The sequence below is a fragment of the Schistocerca nitens genome, chromosome 1, assembly GCF_023898315.1.
Source record: "Schistocerca nitens isolate TAMUIC-IGC-003100 chromosome 1, iqSchNite1.1, whole genome shotgun sequence".
NCBI classification, from domain to species: Eukaryota; Metazoa; Arthropoda; class Insecta; order Orthoptera; family Acrididae; genus Schistocerca; species Schistocerca nitens.
In genome coordinates this window covers 380,839,773-380,862,874 of record NC_064614.1, presented here as the reverse complement: position 1 = coordinate 380,862,874, position 23,102 = coordinate 380,839,773, and the positions used below count along the sequence as shown (strand labels likewise).

Here is a 23,102-nt window from a genome sequence, read left to right as displayed (position 1 = left end):
ACAACCACATGTTTTACAACGAGCAGGACGAAGTATCGGTCGCGCCGCAAGCGACCGGCGCACGGTCACCGCACAGCCCGTCCGCCGACATATCATTCAATATCTCGAGAACGGTGATAGCTATCGTTCTGCTCTCAGCTTTAAAAACAATTTCGATATGTTGACTAAATTTCATACGCAATAATGTATTACCTAAAATGAACTGTACGCAAAGTCCACGCGATGCGTTTTTACCTCTGCACACTCATTAAAATTTCGTGTAAAGGTTTACGTAAATGCGATACAGCAAGTAACCACGACGAATAACGAAAAGAAATTCGGTCCTTCTTCGAGAGAAGATATCAGGCTGTAACATTCCCAAGAATCAAATTTTTCTACCGAATAGTTTCCTTGGAATCGGATGATAAGTATTTCATAGCTGCCGCCGCGTCCGCGCCAGCGGTTCGGCGAAAGTTCGTGTGGCCCGGGGTTCCGTACCTGACGTCACGCTCAGCGCGTTCTGTGATTGGCGGCGCGCACCTGGGGCGCGTCACGCGGCAGCGGAAGCGGTTCGACATGGGCAAACCGCGACGCAGAGCCCGCCGCGCCTTGCCGCTGACGCCGTTTCCATGGCAACCAAGCCGCTGACGCGCGGTTTTGACGCGCGGCAGACCTAGTGGGAACCGGCCTTCACACAGCGCTGAGTAGCGCCGTTGCCGGTGGCGGTGTCACTGGCGAGAACTACAGGCCGAGCCTCGTTAACCTGCCGTGTAACAACCACTGGCTGCTTTATTTGCTCTATTTTGTACAAAGCTAATGGTATAGAAACTATCAAAGTAATGGCGTTGTACACCGCCCAGTCATACTAATGTGACCAACTGTCAAAAGGCTGAGACACCATCTTTTTGCAGTATGTCCCGCGAGACGTGCAGGAAGCGAATGATGTTTTGGAAGGTACCGACAGTGATGTGGATCAACGGCGACTCCACCGCCGTGACCATCTGCGCTAGATTTCTCGGTTGAGGGTCCGTGCACAAACAGTTCTATTATGTGATCCCATAGATTCTTGACCGGATTTAAATCCAGGAGTTGGGTGGCCATGGGAGGACGGTAAACGCATCCTGGTGCTCTTCGATCCACACACGTACACAGAACTGAGTGGCATGTTCCATTGTCCTGCTGGTAGATGGCACTGTGCCGAGAAAAAACAAACTACATGTAGTGATGGACATTGTCCCCAAGGATAGGTGCATACTTGTGTTGATCCATTGTGCCTTCTACAATGACGAGATCATCCAAGGAATGCCACGAAAACATTCCGAAGACCGTAAGTACTTCAGGGTGTTCTCTTTCAGACATTTCACGGCTGACACGCCCAACGACCACCTATTCGAAGGAGCATAAAAAGTGGTCCATCTGAGAAGGCCACCTGTCGTCACTCAGCACCCGTCCAGATGCGATAGTGGCTCCCATATCCCAAAATCCCAACCTTCGTCGTTGATGAACAGCAATCAGCATGGGTGTATGAACGAGGCGCATGCTGCTTAGATCCACAAGCAGCAACGTTCGCTGGATGGTCGTTGAGGAGAAACTTGGTACGCCCTTGGTTCATCTGGACGGTCAGTTGCTCAACAATTGCATGTCTAAATCAAATGGCTCTGTAGCGCCTAGAACCGCACGGCCAAGCCGGCCGGCAATTGCATGTCTCTCTGTCCGTACACATACCCGCAGTTGTCGTTAACTCTTGTCATCTTTGGCCCGTGGCGCATCACAGTTGCCTTGGCGCCGATTTTGGACAGCACCAGATTCCCATGCACGATGTTTTTTAACGCCGGTGGCATAACAACAGTTTACAAAACTTAGCCACTTCGGAGATGCCTCTATCCTTGGCCTGAAAACCAATGTTCGCGCCCAGTTGGACGTGAGATGAATCACTGTTTCCTCATTGCGACAACGACTGCGCTGTTTTCCTCGTTTCCCCGACTGCTACTGCTGCCATCTGCCGTATGTAGTTTTCCTTAGTCTGGTCACAAGATGAGAGAGGCGTTTGTCATATTCCTCTGGTATTCCACCTTTGTCAGATTCAGAAGTTACAATATTTAATCGGCCTCACTGTTTTGAGTGCGCGCCAGCAATGGATCGAGCGCTGGTGTAGCTAGTTTGCGTAAGATTGTTTCCAACGTGTCTTCGACTAGTAACAACCTTCATTGTTTATTCGTTTCCATATTGCGAAACTTTTTTGGCCATACCCTTTTCATCAGAACATTCTTGTTCCGTTTGGGGCATACTTCCTCTGAACAATTATATTTCTTTCTTTTTAAAATTTTTATTGATTTTGTAAAGACATTGCTTTCCCCGAAAGTCTATAATATTTTTTTCTTTTGTGCATTACCTTGTCATAGTACGTATCATTTACTTCAACTATTCTTTATTTGTTAATACGTCACATTGTTTCTTCATTCATTTTGCTACTGTTTTGTATTTTATATTGTACGAATATGAATGTTCTGGTTTTATACGCTTTGTAAATCTTTGGTTAGGCTAGGAGAAGTACTGTGTCAGAGAGAGAGTGAACGACTATCGATAGAGAGCGTGCGAGTTGATGTGGTATCGTGACCGGTTCGCGGGTGGAGAAACGTTGAAAAGTTCGGCGTGAAAGACGGTGATACTTGGACGAACAATTAATTACAGTGCGTCCGCTGTGTTAATAGGAGGTCGTGCATTATTAAGTGAACAGTAAAACCTGGAAAGTATATCGAGTGTTTGCGGTGACGATTTTACATACTGTGTGAACTTGTGACAATTAGCCGTGAACCAGACACCATTGTCATGTGGAGACACTAACTGTTAAAATTGCGTTGAAGTGGAACAAACCAAAATGTTAAGCAAAAGAACAGTGCTGTGATTTGATCAAGAAACATTTATTATATCATCCAAACTGTCTTAAGGACGACGACGTAAATTGAACTGATGTTTAACGGACTGATATAGTGATAAAGTTCAAGCGTGTGTGAAATCTTATGGGACTTAACTGCTAAGGTCATCAGTCCCTAAGCTTACACACTGTTTAAGCTAAATTATCCTAGGAACAAACACACACCCATGCCCGAGGGAGGACTCGAACCTCCGCCGGGACGTTATAAACACATGTGACTTTTCCTGTGGCAACACGGTGAAAGAACTGTGCGAAGTATTGGCATATATAGTAAATACTAAAGACATTGCATAATTCCGACCTACCCGCAGCGCGTGATTAATAACTTTTAATAATAAAACGTCGCGCGCGCAACGACAACGCACACACTGGAACTATTATTATCGCGCCAGTGTTGCCAGCTGATTCGACTACAACGGAGACGTGGACCACAGCCGTAACTGGAATATTAATGAAACAGGAGTATCCATCATTATCTTCACACCACGAACCAGTATTGGCTTCACACATCGTCCGTGCGGACCACCGATGACGTCATCGCACTGCCTGCAGCAACAGTTAAGACATTGTTGTTGTTGTGGTCTTCAGTCCTGAGACTGGTTTGATGCAGCTCTCCATGCTACTCTATCCTGTGCAATCTTCATCTCCCAGTACCTACTGCAGCCTACATCCTTCTGAATCTGCTTAGTATATTCATGTCTTGGTCTGCCTCTACGGTTTTTACCCTCCACACTGCCCTCCAATGCTAAATTTGTGATACCTTGATGCCTCAAAACATGTCCTACCAACCGATCCCTTCTTCTAGTCAAGTTGTGCCACAAACTTCTCTTCTCCCCAATCCTATTCAATACCTCCTCATTAGTTACGTGATCTACCCACCTTATCTTCAGCATTCTTCTGTAGCACCACATTTCGAAAGCTTCTATTCTCTTCTTGTCCAAACTAGTTATCGTCCATGTTTCACTTCCATACATGGCTACACTCCATACAAATACTTTCAGAAACGACTTCCTCACACTTAAATCTATACTCGATGTTAACAAATTTCTCTTCTTCAGAAACGATTTCATTGCCATTGCCAATCTACATTTTATATCCTCTCTACTTCGACCATCATCAGTTATTTTACTCCCTAAATAGCAAAACTCCTTTACTACTTTAAGTGTCTCATTTCCTAATCTAATTCCCTCAGCATCAACCGATTTAATTTGACTGCATTCCATTATCCTCGTTTTGCTTTTGTTGATGTTCATCTTATATCCTTCTTTCAAGACACTGTCCATTCCGTTCAACTGCTCTTCCAAGTCCTTTGCTGTCTCTGACAGAATTACAATGTCATCGGCAAACCTCAAAGTTTTTACTTCTTCTCCATGAATTTTAATACCTAATCCGAATTTTTCTTTTGTTTCCTTTACTGATTGCTCAATATACAGATTGAATAACATCGGGGAGAGGCTACAACCCTGTCTCACTCCTTTCCCAACCACTGCTTCCCTTTCATGCCCCTCGACTCTTATAACTGCCATCTGGTTTCTGTACAAAATGTAAATAGCCTTTCGCTCCCTGTATTTTACCCCTGCCACCTTCAGAATTTGAAAGAGTATTCCAGTTAACATTGTCAAAAGCTTTCTCTAAGTCTACAAATGCTAGAAACGTAGGTTTGCCTTTTCTTAATCTTTCTTCTAAGATAAGTCGTAAGGTTAGTATTGCCTCACGTGTTCCAACATTTCTACGGAATCCCAACTGATCTTCCCCGAGGTCCGCTTCTACCAGTTTTTCCATTCGTCTGTAAAGAATTCGCGTTAGTATTTTGCAGCTGTGACTTATTAAACTGATAGTTCGGTAATTTTCACATCTGTGAACACCTGCTTTCTTTGGGATTGGAATTATTATATTCTTCTTGAAGTCTGAGGGTATTTCGCCTGTCTCATACATCTTGCTCACCAGATGGTAGAGTTTTGTCATGACTGGCTCTCCCAAGCCCATCAGTAGTTCTGATGGAATGTTGTCTACTCCCGGGGCCTTGTTTCGACTCAGGTCTTTCAGTGCTCTGTCAAACTCTTCACGCAGTATTTTATCTCCCATTTCGTCTTCATCTACATCGTCTTCCATTTCCATAATATTGTCCTCAAGTACATCGCCCTTGTATAAACCCTCTATATACTCCTTCCACCTTTCTGCCTTCCCTTCTTTGCTTAGAACTGGGTTGCCATCTGAGCTCTTGATATTCATACAAGTGGTTCTCTTCTCTCCAAAGGTCTGTTCAATTTTCCTGTAGGCAATATCTATCTTACCCCAAGTGAGACAAGCCTCTATATCCTTACATTTGTCCTCTAGCCATCCCTGCTTAGCCATTTTGCACTTCCTGTCGATCTCATTTTTGAGACGTTTGTATTCCTTTTTGCCTGCTTCATTCACTGCATTTTTATATTTTCTCCTTTCATCAATTAAATTCAATATTTCTTCTGTTACCCAAGGATTTCTATTAGCCCTCGCCTTTTTACCTACTTGATCGTCTGCTGCCTTCACTACTTCATCCCTCAGAGCTACCCATTCTTCTTCTACTGTATTTCTTTCCCCCATTCCTGTCAATTGTTCCCTTATGCTCTCCCTGAAACTCTCTACAACATCTGGTTCTTTCAGTTTATCCAGGTCCCATCTCCTTAAATTCCCACCTTTTTGCAGTTTCTTCAGTTTCAATCTGCAGTTCATAACCAATAGATTGTGGTCAGAATCCACATCTGCCCCTGGAAAAGTCTTACAATTTAAAACCTGGTTCCTAAATCTCTGTCTTACCATTATATAATCTATCTGATACCTTTTAGTATCTCCAGGATTCTTCCAGGTATACAACCTTCTTTTATGATTCTTGAACCAAGTGTTAGCTATGATTAAGTTATGCTCTGTGCAAAATTCTACAAGGCGGCTTCCTCTTCCATTTCTTCCCCCAAATCCATACTCACCTACTATGTTTCCCTCTCTCCCTTTTCCTACTGACGAATTCCAGTCACCCATGACTATTAAATTTTCGTCTCCCTTTACTACCTGAATAATTTCTTTTATCTCGTCATACATTTCTTCAATTTCTTCATCATCTGCAGAGCTAGTTGGCATATAAACTTGTACTACTGTAGTAGGCATGGGCTTTGTGTCTATCTTGGCCACAATAATGCGTTCACTATGCTGCTTGTAGTAGGTAACCCGCACTCCTATTTTTTATTCATTATGAAACCTACTCCTGCATTACCCCTATTTGATTTTGTATTTATAACCCTGTATTCACCTGACCAAAAGTCTTGTTCCTCCTGCCACCGAACTTCACTAATTCCCACTATATCTAACTGTAACCTATCCTTTTCCCTTTTTAAATTTTCTAACCTACCTGCCCGATTAAGGGATCTGACATTCCACGCTCCGATCCGTAGAACGCCAGTTTTCTTTCTCCTGATAATGACGTCCCCTTGAGTATTCCCCGCCCGGAGATCCGAATGGGGGACTATTTTACCTCCGGAATATTTTACCCAAGAGGACGCCATCATCATTTAATCATACAGTAAAGCTGCATGTCCTCGGGAAAAATTACGGCTGTAGTTCCCCTTGCTTTCAGCCGTTCGCAGTACCAGCACAGCAAGGCCGTTTTGGTTAATGTTACAAGGCCAGATCAGTCAATCATCCAGACTGTTGCCCCTGCAACTACTGAAAAGGCTGCTGCCCCTCTTGAGGAACCACGTGTTTGTCTGGCCTCTCAACAGATACCCCTCCGTTGTGGTTGCACCTACGGTACGGCCATCTGTATCGCTGAGGCACGCAAGCCTCCCCACCGACGGCAAGGTCCAAGGTCCATAACAGAAAATTATTACGCTTTCTTTCATTTCAAAATTAAAGACAATTGCAGTTAAATTAATTATTTTAAAAATACTGTCACAATATCAATGTTCAATTTTGTTTAGTTCCAATAAATATTCTTTGCATTATTTCGTCTTGTTGATAGTGTTGAAAACCCGCCAAATTAAAGTTCAATTAATAATTTTCTTTCAAAATTCTCCTCAGACATTTTTCTGCTCATCATAATTTTATTTTAATGTTTGTGTGTAACTTCCTTTGGAGGGAGTACATATTTTATTTTTTGTGGAGTAAAATTAGCTATCATAAAATTACGTATATTACTAGGTGATGCTATCCGCCATTTCTGCTTGAAAACTGACCAATAGTATTTTTGCACCTATTTTCTCATTGGCTGACAACTTCAAAACAAAATTACGTATTTCGTGGGCATCTAGCAGATTCGCGATGTCTATGTAAGCCCCTATAATAATTTTTTTTTTACTTTTGCAGGTTTACTGGAATTATATTGACTTTAATTGTTCATTTGTCTCCCGTTAAAGTGATTTATCGCATCTATTTAATATTTGTACTGAATTACCCAACCTTTTTTTTATTACGTAAACATTGGCATACCATATTTAGATTAAAACTGACGTCTTATTGGCCCCACATAATATTCTGCACGTTCTGACAAAGACTATGCCATTTTTTTTTCTTTTTCGTCCATGACTAACAGGGCTAGTCAGATTCCCCGTATAGGTAATGTTTTATTATTTTAAAGGTTTTTTTTTCAGAAGTAGAGAACCAGTTTATTTACAATTTCTGAAGCGTATGTTTCAAATGTACAAAAATTTCCCATGTAGTGCTTCCTTTGTAGCTCTTAAGGACTCCTCTTCGCCAAGCGAATCATACAACGAAGGTTTTGGGTACGAGTACACTTCAAACTTACTATCCACGCTTCAACAGACGCACCTAATTGGGAGGGTGGAGTCGTCATATTGTGAGTGCGGAGAGAGAGGGAACATTTACCAAATGGTGCTTGCCTGCAAGCGAAGGAAACACGCGACGGACATTCTTCTTGGTCAGCTGCCTCAGAGCATCACAACGCTTTTGTTTACCGCCGACCTACGACAATGTTATGAATATACAATTTGACAGTTATTGAACTATGTGAAATAAAAGCTGTTGAACGGTTTGCGTTAGGATGTTCAAACAGCACGGTTGGCCGCGGGACGTGATGGGAATTTTATGGTTTGGTTTAGCGACGAAGCCCACTTTCATTTGGATGGTTCGTCAATAAGGCGCATTTTGGGGGACTGGAAGCCGCATTTCGCGGTCGAGAAGTCTGTTCACCCTCAACGGGTGACTGGTGTGCAATGTCCTGCGCTGCAGCGGCAGAATTCCAAAACGGTACTTAATTTAAAATCGCCCTTCGTCATTTCAAAGTGCTATAAATTGCTTAGAAGCAGCGAGAACTACATTTTCGAAATGGTGCCTCGGATCTTTAATTTCATTACTCTTTGAGAGCCTCGATATAGTGAAAAGCCAAATTCAAATTTGCACTTGCGTCTGGAGGGACAAAGAGAAAAATAGATAAATAAGAATACGACCAAATCTCGTACTGCGCCAGTTTACATTAAACGCATTTACCAAAGCCGACTGGTAGATGCTACGGTAGCCGAAGCAAGGGGCTAGGGATGAGTGAAGCTATTTTTATATGGTCAACAATACAGAGGAGGCATGCAAAACGTACGAATTAATAGCTAGATTACCAATCTTGTAGAAGCATTCATGATCATCTGTTTTGCCCGTGATCTTCGGCCGACGTTTGTTTAGTGATTTTTCTGACGTTTCACCAGCACAAGTAGCTGGCATTGTCAAAATTCACCCTCCAGTTCGCCACCGGCCTCATAGTACAAAATAACAAGAAACAAATATACGAATAATTTCGGAGTACATATATGGGAAAAATGAAGGTAGGCAGGTCGTTAGGAAAGTGAATAAGTCCGATTAATGTAATGTAATGGATTATGATAAGTTTAGGGGAAAGGAGATATAGAGGACGAACGGATACTTCTGAAAATATAATTGACTCATTAGACAAAACTGCTCTTTCCCCCAGCAGTAGATAATTACTGATACAAAATCAATGTGTAATTGTGAATTTATTGTAACTTGTAGCTCCAAAGTTGCTCATTCAATTGGTCGGGTCCAAATTACATAGACCACGAACTCTCAGCTTCACAGACACGCAAACATTTCAAAAGATGTAAGTCCAGTGATGCATCTGACATCCAGATTCTTAGTTTTACCGTGATGGTTTGTCATGCATTGCAGAGTACATCAGTAAGAACCTGATAAATCTATTAGAATAGCTTTGATCATTGACGTAATCGAATGGCGTCTTTTACATAATACTTTTTAAGACACAGTCATTGACAAGTATACGCGCCTCCGTACCCGAGGTCGCTAACGCAAGCCTGTACGGTGGCCACTCGGAGGTAAGCCGGTACGAATGCTTGAGGTGGGCGAAATTTTCACTGCCACCATTTGGCCGTCAAGGAGAAGGTGTAAAGTTGCTAGTCAACAGCGACTACGTCAAAGTCGTGGAATAAATTCCATATCTCTCCGCACTGTATCATGACATCATGTCATGTAAGCTGTTGATGGTGTTCCATTTCCATCCTTAAGATCTGGATGTTTAACTCTGCGCCCCCCCTCCCCCTCCCCCCCCCCCCTCTTACGCGGAAACGCTGTATTTGAGCTGAATCTCTGTGTCGGTGACAATTTGTAACTTACGGAAGCCATTAGGAAGAAATTTCTAAGAACGCATGTCTGGAGCACAGCATTGTGTGGAACTGAGTAGGACTGCGGGGATACCAGTAAAGAAGAGACTTGAAGCGTTTGAGGTATCGTGCTACACAATGATGTTGAAAATTAGGTGGACTGCTAAGATGAGGTTCTCGGCAGAATCGGCGAGAAAAGAAATATATGGAAATCACTTACAAGAAGAAGGGACAGGATGATAGAAAATGTGTTATGACATCAGGGAGTAAATTCTATGGTACTTGAGTGAAATGTAGAGGGTAAACACTGTAGACGAAATCCGGGACTGGAATATGTCCAGCAAATAATCGAGGTCAAAGAACGTAACAGTTACTCTGATGTGGAGAGGTAGACACAGTCGTAGTGAGCAACATCAAACCAGCCAGAGGACTAATAACCCCCCTCAAAATCGCTTTAACTTAGGGGAAAATACCACTATCCTTGAATATTATTATGTTACTTCATATCCTAGTCTCCTCGGGAACGTACATAAAGTTACAGTAAATCTCATGTGGCAAACTGGTTGAAAGTTTACAGTTTTGCTTTTGGTCACTGTTTTCAAAATATAGCAACTTAACTGCCACTTTATGCGTCTGAATGAGAGCAAGCTGTTTGGATTATAGATAATGAATTAGACGCTGATTTGATACCCACTGAAGATTACTTGAATCTCAGGCGAAAAACGTTTGGGTGCACAAGACGAATAAAAAAATTAATGTGGAGCATGAAAAAGGTTTTTCTCTTTTGAAGTACTGTTGCAGCTACTGCGAAAATCGCCAGCACAAGAAACTTATTATAAAATTAATATTCAAATTTTAGTATTTGGTAACTAATAAAGTTCTTTACTTAATTTTTATTTAGAATCGCTTATCATCCTTAATTATATGTGATTAATGATTCTACACTCGGTATCACCTGCCTTTGACGGTGTGACATCACAGTTTATTCTCTCGTGTTTTACTTTCCTTGGACATGGTAATGCAGCAATCATCTACTGTCGCGATTGTTGCTTGATATCTAGGTCACATCCATAATATGACATGGCGTCACCTGTAGCTATTTTTAGGAAAATGTCGTAATGAATCCATGACTTCTTGCGATACTGGCACTGTTTTATATCGATCAGTTTCTGATCAACGGTAAATCACAAGATAGAATATTTCACTGCCACACGTTTAATTTTTAACTCTTCAGACAAAATGCATTAGTAGGAATCAAGGAAATTACAGTCAGTTGCTGCAATACATCAACTCTTCTTCGGCGCTGAAAATGAGATCGCTCACAAATGTTTACATTGTTCTCGACCGTTCTGGATGTCAAGGGACGTTCCAGACATCATTTTCAACGAACACACTGCCACTTTTAAAACCCGAAAACCTTTCCTGTCAAAACCCCATGTTAGTCAACTCTCTTCCCTCGTATGCCTGCCGATGCGGCCAATATTCCGATTATGGAGTTCCCTAAAAGTACACATACTTTGATGTGAGCACATTTTAGTGCCAAGTCTGAAACTGTAAACTGGATAACTTCATAAAAGAATACTGGCACTCCGAACAAAGCTTATGAATTTCGTTTGCTTTCTCATCCCCTTTTATTTCTGTATTTGTGTTTTACTGAAAATATCTGTACGAGAGTGGAAATGTCGACGATATGTGCTATGTATCTTTTACGGAAACAAACTTTTCTCGTTCACTCATGGTACTTTTTTTTTACCTATTTTCATTCGAATTTATGTGGTAGGATGGATAGGGAATGTGCATGCTGTGCAGGAGAAACTAGCCGCAGTTGGCGAACAGCTGAAGACGCCGTTGGCCATGGTCAGAAGTCTTCAGGCTGATGCCTCGAGGTTTAGCAGTAGTAGCGCGTTGCAGTGTGCACCTGAAGTGTGTCTTGTTTCACCCATGACGTCTACCGCCGAGGCACCTTCCAGTGTACCCGACGCGGGAAAGCACGCGAATGGGCAGCTTGTAACGTGTCCGCGTCTCTCGAGACAGACTGAATGTGGGGACTGGTTATGTGGCCTCCTCCATTCACCGTGGAAGGCGACAAGTAGTCTCTCCTTCAGAAGAGTCTCAGGATGGCTTGGGGGGGGGGGGGGAGTGAGTTTGCTAAATATCAGAACGTCCAATATTAGATAAGCTGTGGAATCCCTTATGGAGATGGAGATAGCATCCAGTTCAGGACAGAATTCCAATGTCCATTCGGCATGTCTGCCGGAGCAGACCAGCAGGCCAGCAGTCATGTGGATGAAGACTGATGAAAGCTCGCCATTCGAAAGGCAGAGAGCGAAAGCATATCGTGTACAGAGTAAAGACACTTCAATTGTGAAGATTTTAGGACTAAACTGCCGACGTACTCGTTACAAAGTCCCTAAATTTACCACCCACTGAGGAAACTGTCACCCTCCAATTATACACTGAACCGAGAGGTAGATGAAACTCGAAGCAGAAAGCTGCAAAATATTTACGACTTCGCAATTGATTCTGAGTGCGAAGATTTTTGGACATGAGTAAAATCATTAAAAAAATTTTTGTTTGAAACGGGAAACAAACCGACGCTTTCCGTCGAAGCTACGCATCGCATGCAACACGTGATGAGCAGCATTTGTGTGAGGGTGATTCCAGCTACTGGTTGCAAAAACAAAATTGCAAATATCTGCCGAAACACCAACGAAAATGCGCCTGACGACCCTAAGGAGACACACCCTGTACATTAATACATAGGACTTGAAGGCCATTAACCATGTGGCGCATAGCGTCTATAACAATAGAAAGCTGTTAATAGTCGCTTCTCTCGCGTTTTCAGCCAATCCTGAGGCTGTAAATGTACACAGTCCACTGCTGTGGAAACTCTCTACTGGTGTTGTGCCTTTACAACCTCATGACTGACTGAGGACGCCAGAGGAGTGACCATCTAAAACTGTCCACTGCAATGAAAATTATGTACCATATGGTAAGATCGTTTCAGTGTGGATGTACTCTCCTGAATTCTTGTGAAAGTCCAGTGTTATGCGGCGAGCAACGAGTATGGTGAACAGGGACCGCTACTTAAGCTGTGTGTCGGATTTTGTGTCGGACGGAAAACGTGCTGTTAGGCGAACGCTTAAGGTTGTCGCCCGCTTAAAGTGGGTAATCCGTGCTCGAATTCCCGTCTGGCACAAATTTACACTTGGCGCCATCAAATTCATTTCAATGTACAGTTGAGACAGATGTCAGAATTTACTTAAATGCATCATGTATTCTTAGCTTCCTGCGTAACCACATCCTCGGCAATGGGGAAATTTCGAAAATACACCTAACAGTTTTCGAAACGATCTACGCTAAAGATCAGTTCGTCACCGCAGCCAGAATTCCTCAAGTCACATTCGTTGTCTTCGGCAACTCACAACCAAACTGTAAATTTAAGTCTAACCTTGACCTTGAGCTATGATAACATTCGTTGGTCGGCCCCCATACTGCTCAGTAGCGTTGCTAGCAATATTGTACTACACTGTGGTTCGGAATATTGGACGATGAAGACGCTGCTGGTATGACAATAACTGCTGTACTTTGCTGCAAGCAGAAAAGGAAGGAGGGTGAAAAATTGGTTCAGGGAGCGTCAAACATCACTCACGAAAACTCTTTGAGAGAACTGAGGTTGGACGAAAAAAAAAAGATCACGATAACTTTTTGTATGCTGACGGTCCAACATTTGTTGCATTATTGGAAGTGGTTCTCCCCACACATCTGAGTCCCCATACATAAGCAACTGACCGCTTTCTCCCTCATATCACAAAATTGTCGTCTGATGTAGTACAAACTGAAAAAATAAATTCCTTTTAAAGCACAGTTTCGTATATAATTTATATTCAAAACCTTACACCTGCGTCACAGAACAAATTCTACATCGAGAATACTTTACACAAGTTTAAGGGAAGAAATGCTTCCGATAATTATTACAGTATTTAAAGAACATCAAAATATGAACAGGCTGAAATAAACAAACAGTACATGAGACTACGTTAATCAATTTAACTGTAAAAAGCTAAGGAGCATATTATTAGCAAAATGAGAAATATGCAAAAGTGAAATGTCAAAATGAGCACTTCTCAATTGGGAGTAATCAAAACAATCAGAATGGCTGAAAGAGGGCACAATAACATGAGCCATAAACGAATAAGAGCTAAGCAACTAAGCAAATAAGCGAATAGGCAAAAATGAGATGCCAACAAAATGAGCGCTGGCCGAACTCCGTCGGCACTTACATACGGTTGCGCTCGTGGTGGCACCTCGCGGCCTGTACGCAGCACGCGCGCCTGCGATCGCAATGCACTCTTTGCGCTCGCGGCGGCGTCCAGCGGCCCGTACGCAAGTTGTGTAATTGCTGTCGCAGGTCGACCCTTAATCTATGATGTAACAGCGGCCAGAGTATGTTACCGAATCGAGAGATCACACGGTTGCCAAACAATTCTCGCACATATGCTCTTGATTGCCCCATGCAGTGTGTAATGTCGCTCCGTCCTGTTGAAACCAGGCTTCTTCAACGTTTGGAAAGTTGTTCAATGCAGGTGTAACTAAAGTTCGTCACATCTCCACGCAACAATCGGCACTAACAGTTACTGTGTTTTCGCCGGCCGAAGTGGCCGTGCGATTCTAGACGCTGCAGTCTGGAACCGCGAGACCGCTACGGTCGCAGGTTCGAATCCTGCCTCGGGCACGGATGTGTGTGATGTCCTTAGGTTAGTTAGGTTTGACTAGTTCTAAGTTCTAGGGGACTAATGACCTCAGAAGTTGAGTCCCATAGTGCTCAGAGCCATTTGAACCATTTTTTTTTACTCTGTTTTCCTGTTCATTTGCGAAAAAATACGATCCAATAATTCCTTGTGATGAAATACCACACCATACTGTCACTTTACTAACTTGTAAAGCACGCTCATGAACGTCATTAGGAGTTGTGTTTGCCCAGCAACGGTAGTTCTGTTTATTCACATAACCTGTGAGATGAAAATGTGCCTCATCTGACATCCACAACTTGTTTAGAAATTCATCGTTGTTCTCCAATTGTTGCACCATCTGCGGTTTGTACGCATAATTTTTAAATCAATACGAAGAATTCTGCGAACACTCTCCTAGGACATTCCAACCATTGAACTGCGTGGTCTCCGTAAGACAGACTCGTGTACAACATCTATGTTCGCTAGAGAACGCACACTTCTTGGTCGTCCTGTTGGTCTCTTCTTGAGGGTAGATCTAGTCTCTTCAAAGTTATTAATCCAACATTTTATCGCATGTCTCGACGGAACGGCATCATAACGTCCTGAATTATAAAACCGTCATAACTCGCTCTGCGCCGCTAACAAACTATCATTGTTTTTATAAAACATTCTTATGGCTAACGCACTCTGTTGTCCGTTTCACTGGTCCATGATTACTGAAATGGCGGACTGTTTCCTCGCTGTCACGAACCCGCATTGCTGCCACCTGTCCATGGCTGCCACTACTCATTTCAAACATTGCCGTTGTTGTGTGTCACACTGTACAACGAGAGGGTTCCACCAAGTCAGTGCTTATCTATTAAGCTACGATAACTTGCTACTGGCAGCTCTTTCAGACTTGAAATTTACAAATTCAGTTTCTTTTTACAGTATTCAGATATAGTACAGAGTACTTTGTCAGAATGAATCAACTAAGAATTGGGACATTTTGAGTTTCCTATGGCAAATGATGTAGAGTATCAAATATGGGGCGTGACAAATCAACAATTTGGTTTGACTGTGAGGGACATTTTTCATATTGTCATTCCTGACATATCTGAGGTCTACAGTTATTACTGGTATGAAAGTGAACCAAGTCCAGAGACAAGATGGCGGCCCATCTTGTGGATGAAAGTTCACGAGTCAAATGACGATGTTATAAAAGATATCACATTTACGCCAGTGACTGTAACACCAATTCACGATTGCAATTTCGGCCTTAGGCCATTATTTTTTTTTAATGGCCTAAGGTTGAAATAGCAATCGTGAAATAAAGAAAATATCACAGTCACTGGCGTAAATGCCAGCCGCTGTGGCCCAGCGGTTCTAGGCGCTTCAGTCAGGAACTGCGCGACCGTTATGGTCGCAGGTTCGAATCCTGCCTCGGGCATGGATGTGTGTGATGTCCTTAGGTTAGTTAGGTTTAATTAGTTCTAAGTTCTAGGGGACTGATGACATCAGATATTAAGTCCCATAGTGCTCAGAGCCATTAGAACCATTTGAACTGGCGTAAATATGATGTATTTTATGAAGTTCTACATGTCTGTGAATCCCAGGTATAAAAAGTTAGACAATGATGTTGTTGGTGACTGTCTTTACATTGACGAATACATGGCATTGTAGGTCAATCAATTAATGTAGTTACGTTTTACCCTTAATTCTACGTAAACTTGGTTAAAAGTGTGTAAAATAGTCTTTTGTGGTGTACAGCTGTGTGAGTCTATGGTCGTAGGCGAAAGAGAACTCCCTACATAACTTGTTCTGTGCTACCATCTGCCGGCCGCGGTGGCCGAGCGGTTCTAGGCGCTTAAGTCCGGAACCGCGAGACTGCTACGGTCGCAGGTTCGAATCCTGCCTCGGGCATGGATGTGTGTGATGTCGTTAGGTTAGTTAGGTTTAAGTAGTTCTAAGTTCTAGGGGACTGATGACCTCAGATGTTAAGTCCCATAGTGCTCAGAGCCATTTGGACCATTTTTTTGCTACCATCTACGGAGTAAAACGTGAATTGTGTTGTGTAATACACACAACCATCAATAGAGTTTTGTCTTTGATCGATTATTATTGCCGTTTTGAACGTTGTGAACCTTAGGAATGTAGTTGGTTCACTTTAGCATACGAAATTTATGGAAGGTCATGGTTTTGAATGTGCATCAGTTGTCAAACGTTCTTTAACTTCTATCCATGCTATTTTGGTTTCGAGAAGTGGAAAACACACGTATGCTGTAGATTTACATAAAGAAAAATATTATCTTCTGAAGAGGCTAATAAAACCAAGAAGATGAAGCACAAGAAAGACAATCAGAACATGAAGATCCAAGAAATAAAATTTCGATATGGTGAGAAACAAAAGTGACAATTTTTTCAGCTCTGACTGTTTAACATCAGTTATAACAAATGGGAAAAATGTTTATGGACTAACTGTAGCTTAGAAGAACGTAAAAAGAACCAGAATAACCAAAGAGCATCGCAATGAAATACAGTTTATGTAAGCTCACAATGACGATACAGAGTACGATAAAGTAAGGTTCTCTAAACGAGTTACGAATCGGTCCCCTGAACTTAATAACATAACAAGTATTCCAGATGATGAATACTTAAGCGTCCAAAGAAGACAGTACTGTGCTTCATTCCTGCTGTTCTCCGTGATTTCTGCAGGAACGTACCAATTGTTAGCTGCAAGTTCCAGTGTAGATACGTTGTCAGAAGATGAATGATGTTCCCCTAAACTTTATGTAAATTGCATATGGCATTGTCCCTTAATAGCAGATCACATTTTGCTTAGATGAATGAAACAAGACTTGTACAGATAACATCTGCGATGAGACAGTTAAGGTGTTCCTAGTAATGACCATAATTTTTTAGGCCTATATTGTATATCTTTTGTCTGAACATAGGAGTCTATCCGTCATTTACTACTCTCAATGTCAGAACTGATTTTTCTTTCTGTGGTTGAACTTTAGGACTGTATATCTGGAAACATGCAAATTGTTGATACACTGTGGCATAGGACCCTCCAGTAATAGAAACGTGTCGTGCAGTAACACGTGCACTAAAGGGTCATATTCGGATAAATAACGTATACACAGACATAAAAAGCTACATATACTTCTATTCATGACTTCGCATTAATTTCCTTTTTTCTTTTTTTTTTTAATAACCATCTTCGTCCGTGGCCGCTCCCTGTATTTTCTGAGCAACTTCTGTTTCTATACTCATCCCTAACATCCCAAAATGCCAGCAATGATCTATACATTTCGATGCTCTTTCATCTTGTTTTGACCTCTTCTTCCACCCAACAGCAATGAACCTAACGTAACCTCCCTGTTCTCAGTAGCACGTGGCAGGTTGTCGATGCTATTGTGAATACTGGCAACAGAAGGCACAATGTTCCCAACATTACTGTTTTCCAATATTACTGTAAAACCTCTCAGTTTAACTCCTACATTATCAATATTATTTCGCATCAGAAAATAATGTGCAATATTATCGATCATCTAGGGGTGCTATTGCTTCGCCAACTCACAAAAAAATTATAATATCGAAATACGAGACAATATCCCAACAAATCCTGTCATATTCTGAGAAGCCTACAATACAAGAAATACAAACGAAAACAAGCAAACAAGTTTACAATCCGTAACAGCCAGATCAATAATCATCAATCTTGTGCTATGCATGTCGAAAATAGAAGCAATCAATTCTTACCTTTCACCGAAACAAGTCATTAAATTCATCGTCTCTCAGTGACTACTGTACAATATCATCTGATTGGTTACGATCAACGGAAACGATTTGCGAGGAGTACCACACAACGGAAGAGCTGCCGACAATGTAACTGCATTTTAAATGATATTCCCGAGCAGTCTCAGAGATTTCGTCCGTTTACAGGACGTCAGAGAGAAAACGTTTTTGTCGTTTACCAGATCCGTTAGTTTGACAATTGTGTATAATATCCAAGAAATGCAACTTAGAAACGTAAGAAACTGAGCACGCCTTAGGCACTTACGTACCATTCATGGGATACCCCTGCGGCAAGCAGGAAGACGGACCGAGAACGGCGTGTGTCGACAAAATAACAGCGGAGCACTCTCCCCACATGTTGGCCACCAGCGCCATGTACGGGAACTCGCCGCGCAGCGCGTCGCGTCGTTTCATGAAATGGTCGTGCGGCGCCAGGGCCATTGCCGGTGGGTCGTCTGCCGTCACGACGGACGTCACCGCAGCGGCCGCCACCGCAGCAATCAGAACACGCCACATGCTGATCAGGGCTCCATAACACACTGCCGCCAAAGATATTCTCACCTTCGTAGCGCCGCCAGCAAGCAACAGCAGCTGGCTGTGTGTATGAACTGCACGGAACTCAAAGTATAAATATCTCTGGAGTGAGCATTTATGTCTCGCGACGACGTTGTTTGTTTAAGGCTAGTTCACATTGGGCGTCACGCCACGTCACGTCAATTCACTCCACGTCGAAATATTTCACAATCCATCTCCCGTTATAATAGTGGATTTCATACTTTTGTGTCTTCACACTCATCTCATTATTATCCTTTGTTTTCGTGGAAAATTGCAAATATTTCATGACAGTTTGCGTAATTTTTTTCTATTCAGTGCTCTTACAAAAGCGAGGTCAGATTTCTGAAAGCGAATTTAAAATTTTTTTTTTATAATACAGAGCTGGTATCCATGTCGTATATAACTAAGTACAAAAGTTAACGAAGCAGTTTCCATTAAGTAAAGTTGTAAGTGAAAAGGTCAGCTTTAGCGAACGAGAAAAATACAGTTGTTTATGATGCTATTAGTTACGTAATAACGCGTAAGGTAAACGGGTCCCATTTATTCTTTTATACTGTAGTTATTGACGGAGGTCTTTGTATGTATATTATTTCCCTGGCAAATAAATGTCGATGTTTTCAAATGTTGTTCCACTTCTCATCACTTCAAAAACAAAACTGATCAAGAATATGTGTTATGAAGTTTGTTTTAGCCATTAATAATCTTTGTCGTTGTTAGTTCCTCAATTCCGATACTGTATTCCGACTTTTTGTATCATAACCTCACGTTCGTCGTCCTGCAGTGGTCTAAGCGAACTGACGTGACGTGACGTGATGTGACGTGTCGAGACATGACGGTCAGTGTAAATGCACGCTGATGTGACGTTGCCGTGAGGCGGTACCTGTTCATTTTGCTGTCAAAGCTGAGAGCCCACTTTATTCCAGGTATCACATGAAAATTGTTATAGTATCTACAAAACGCCTTTTCCAAATCCACAACACCTACGAAGGGAATCTGTCTGCACTAGCAATATAATGATATTCAAAATACGTAGGATGTTTTACGGACAAATCTACGCCGTCCCGAGATCACGTGATCATGGTGTCAATATCTGCTGACAACACAAAATCAATTCTGTATATTTGAATGCTTTCTCCAGAGATTTTTCTGCTCTATGACGGAACTCAACGATTATAGCGCCGGCCATTCGTAGGAAATTTATATAAAATGGTTCCCTTCAGCAAGCGCATCATTCGCACATTCCTGTGTTTATTTCACTTAGTTATTTACTTTTTTTCAGGTATGAAAGTTGCTTTTGAATAGCAAAAATTTCCTGTATTTACATTATCTTTGTACGTGAATTTGTACTCTTAAGGCCAACGTTTTTCAGTTGTAGAATGCAAAATATATGTTTGTCGAACATTACCTTTTCTTCGGAAAGAATGATCAGTACCTTTATACAGTATTTTGCATACGTGATAAACACCTCACTCTTCTTATTACTGGATTTGACAATGTTTGTGATAAGAGGGTGACCGGTGGCCGTTCCTGCCGTCACTCGTTCTCCCCCACAAATGCCGAGAAAAAGGTTCTCCCGAACACAGTCTTCTTCTGCGGGCAATATGCGAACAATAGAGATACGCTACAATACATATATATATATATATATATATATATATATATATATATATATATATATATATATATATATATATATATATTTCAAAATCAAAAAATGAAGTGTGCTGGTGGACGCGGTGAAACAGACATGTCTATAAGCAACGTAGCAATAATCTTCAGGGGATGGACAGCGACATCCACAGTGACATCGAAGACAGTGACGCGGAAGAGGAAGAGGACAAAGACGATATGTAACAGCAAATGAGACATTTAGAATTATGAATCAGACATAACGTGACAAAATGCATTGAAAAAGTGTACATATCAGCTAAACAGTAGTTAAGGATAACGAATACTACAGTAAATTTATGATAAGATGCTAGCGATCTAACCAAGAAAGCACCCAATGTTATACACGGATGATTATCTAGTGTTAATGCTACTAATTTAACTATTTTGTTGTGACTGGTGGTCAACAGCTCTAAGAAACCATTCCGAGGTATTCACCGCCAGTCACAATCGGTGATGACACAAACAAATCTCCCCTCTAACTTACAATCTTTTTACATTCTTTTTACAACAACAAAATTTTATTTATATTTCAGCCTTAAATTATTTTATTTTAAAAAGGTATTATTCTTTGTCAAATGTTGCAATTAAAAATAAAACAAAAAGGAAAACAACAAAATAGATGACAAACAAAAACAGTATGGTGTACGACCTGTTTTAAAACATCTGGTAAAACGTCTTTAAATTTGCAGTAAAGAAATAGATGGCCCCCCCATCCCCACCTCTCAGCCCTCTGGACGGAAATTTTGTACCACGTTTGTCTGCGTCTTGTGTTATCCCATGTGAAAGTGAGAGAACGTTTTTTTAATATTTGAGAATCGTATAACGGTACAGAATGCAGGTACTGGGCTAGTCTTCACCTAGTCAGACGTGGGAAACCAAATCGAGGCTAGCAGGCATAATGGCCTTCGTCGTTAATTCGCAGAACCGATTCGATCGGGACCAACGGCTCTCCCCGAATACCGGAAGCGGCGTGCTAAGACGCGCGGCTGTCCAGGTTGATCGCAATAGCCAGTTCTTTGCACAAGGGGATTAATAGCAGGAATTAATACTAAAAACACAAAGCAGAGTCACACATGTCACAATGCATACAGCATACGTTGTTAGGCACTATTTTTGAAAACAATATATTGCATCAAGCAAAATTTATTTCACAGTGGTGGCTGTCTAATTCCGTAAATTCTAGTTACCAACCCCCAACGTTTCCTTTGTATTTCTACTTTTTTAACGGACCAACAGTTACTGGTGGCGAACAGAAAGGCAGTTCCTCGGTGGTCAGGTCATGTTTTGGTACAATTTATTGCATATTTTGCTATGGGAAACTTAATAGATGAACGATAGTGAGTACAGTTTTGTATATGTACGTGTAACGTTAAGTCTTCTCTATTCTGTTACCATCGTAATAGTGTAATAATTGTCAGATTTAAGTAATACGAAGCTTTATTTCTAAAGTATGCAGGTAAGAAATTTGATACATATTTGTTTTTGAATTTAATTATATATCATCAGTTTTACGAAGTGATCTGTAATTGTAGTGGAAAAGTCATTATTCGACTACGAGCGGAATCTAGTTTTATTTACGTCAGCGCAAAGCTGAGCAAAACTAGAAATATTTTCCCACTTTCTATTCCAAACAAGAATGTTTTGTAAAACTACTTTCTGTGCTAGATGAATGCCTACATTTCTTGTTCCTCTCACAACGTTACCCATTTTCTACATCTACATCTACATCTATACTCCGCGAGCCACCTTACGGTGTGTGGCGGAGGGTACTTATTGTACCACTATCTGATCCCCCCTTCCCTGTTCCATTCACGAATTGTGCGTGGGAAGAACGACTGCTTGTAAGTCTCCGTAAATGGTAAGATCCAAGAGATATTTTCACTTTTATGTTGACCTATAAAAATTATGGTTATCATTACTGGATCAATATACGTAAAACGTGTGAGTCTTCATTAATAAAACGATACTCACTATTTACGATTAAGATTTCAGGAATTTAAAGGTCAATGCCCTGGGCACAATGTTCGCTGATGCATAATTATATACTGTAGATTATGCTAATTGCACGCCATACACAAACCAACTCGCACTCTTCATAGGTATTACTCTAAGAGACGCGGTTGAGATGGAAAGATTGATTCGTTGCTCTTAAGCCTTTTACTACATTTATATTCTTAAGACAACCTTTTTTTCAATCGCAGAATTTAAGATGTATGTTTGTCAAAAGGCATTAACGGACTTTATTACTTACAGAATTATCGTAGATGATGTGCTTATCTACAAAGAGTTTGTAACGTAACGTAAGGTTCTCTGAATAACTTTGCCCCTTGTTTGAAAAGAGGTTTAGGCCAATCTAAATTTTAGGGAACAAACCCTTCACAGATTAAGTTTATAATGGTCGCAACGGATAACGCAATGAATTATTATGAGACAGTCAGAGGAAACTACGTCCCGTTAGCTACACTTGAGCCAAGAACTACGTATTTTAGTAGCATAATCATAAATGAACAAATGTGACTCTGTTTTCAGACTATTGTAAAGGGATAAATTAAACGAGCACGGAGATAGCTTCAAATGATGAAATATTTATTGGGACTAAGACTTCGCATGATAACAGTAGTCTTTTGTATTTGATTGATAGACAAAACATTCTTGATTCATTTATATAAACGAACCTATGGCCTCACGTTCGCCTTAATGTGGCGAGTCTTAAGGGGTGGGGAGATCTGGAGAGCACGTGGTCACTGCTCAGTTTCGAAACACACTCACATGCACTAAATCCGCATTCCGAACAGAATGTTGATAGCATTTTTGTAAGAAGTGTTGTATGTACCTCGT

At 41.4% G+C, this 23,102-nt stretch overlaps 1 protein-coding gene across 1 annotated transcript in view; it reads right to left on the bottom strand.

Moving 5' to 3' along the window:
• LOC126248460 (uncharacterized) overlaps nt 1–18,554 on the bottom strand; it is a 114,671-nt gene extending 96,117 nt beyond the window's left edge. Inside the window, exon 1 of the mRNA XM_049949505.1 lies at nt 18,308–18,554. Within this exon, the coding sequence (XP_049805462.1) occupies nt 18,308–18,554 (247 nt within the window). The remainder of the gene's footprint in view (nt 1–18,307) is intronic.
• Between the last annotated feature and the right edge of the window lie 4,548 nt (nt 18,555–23,102).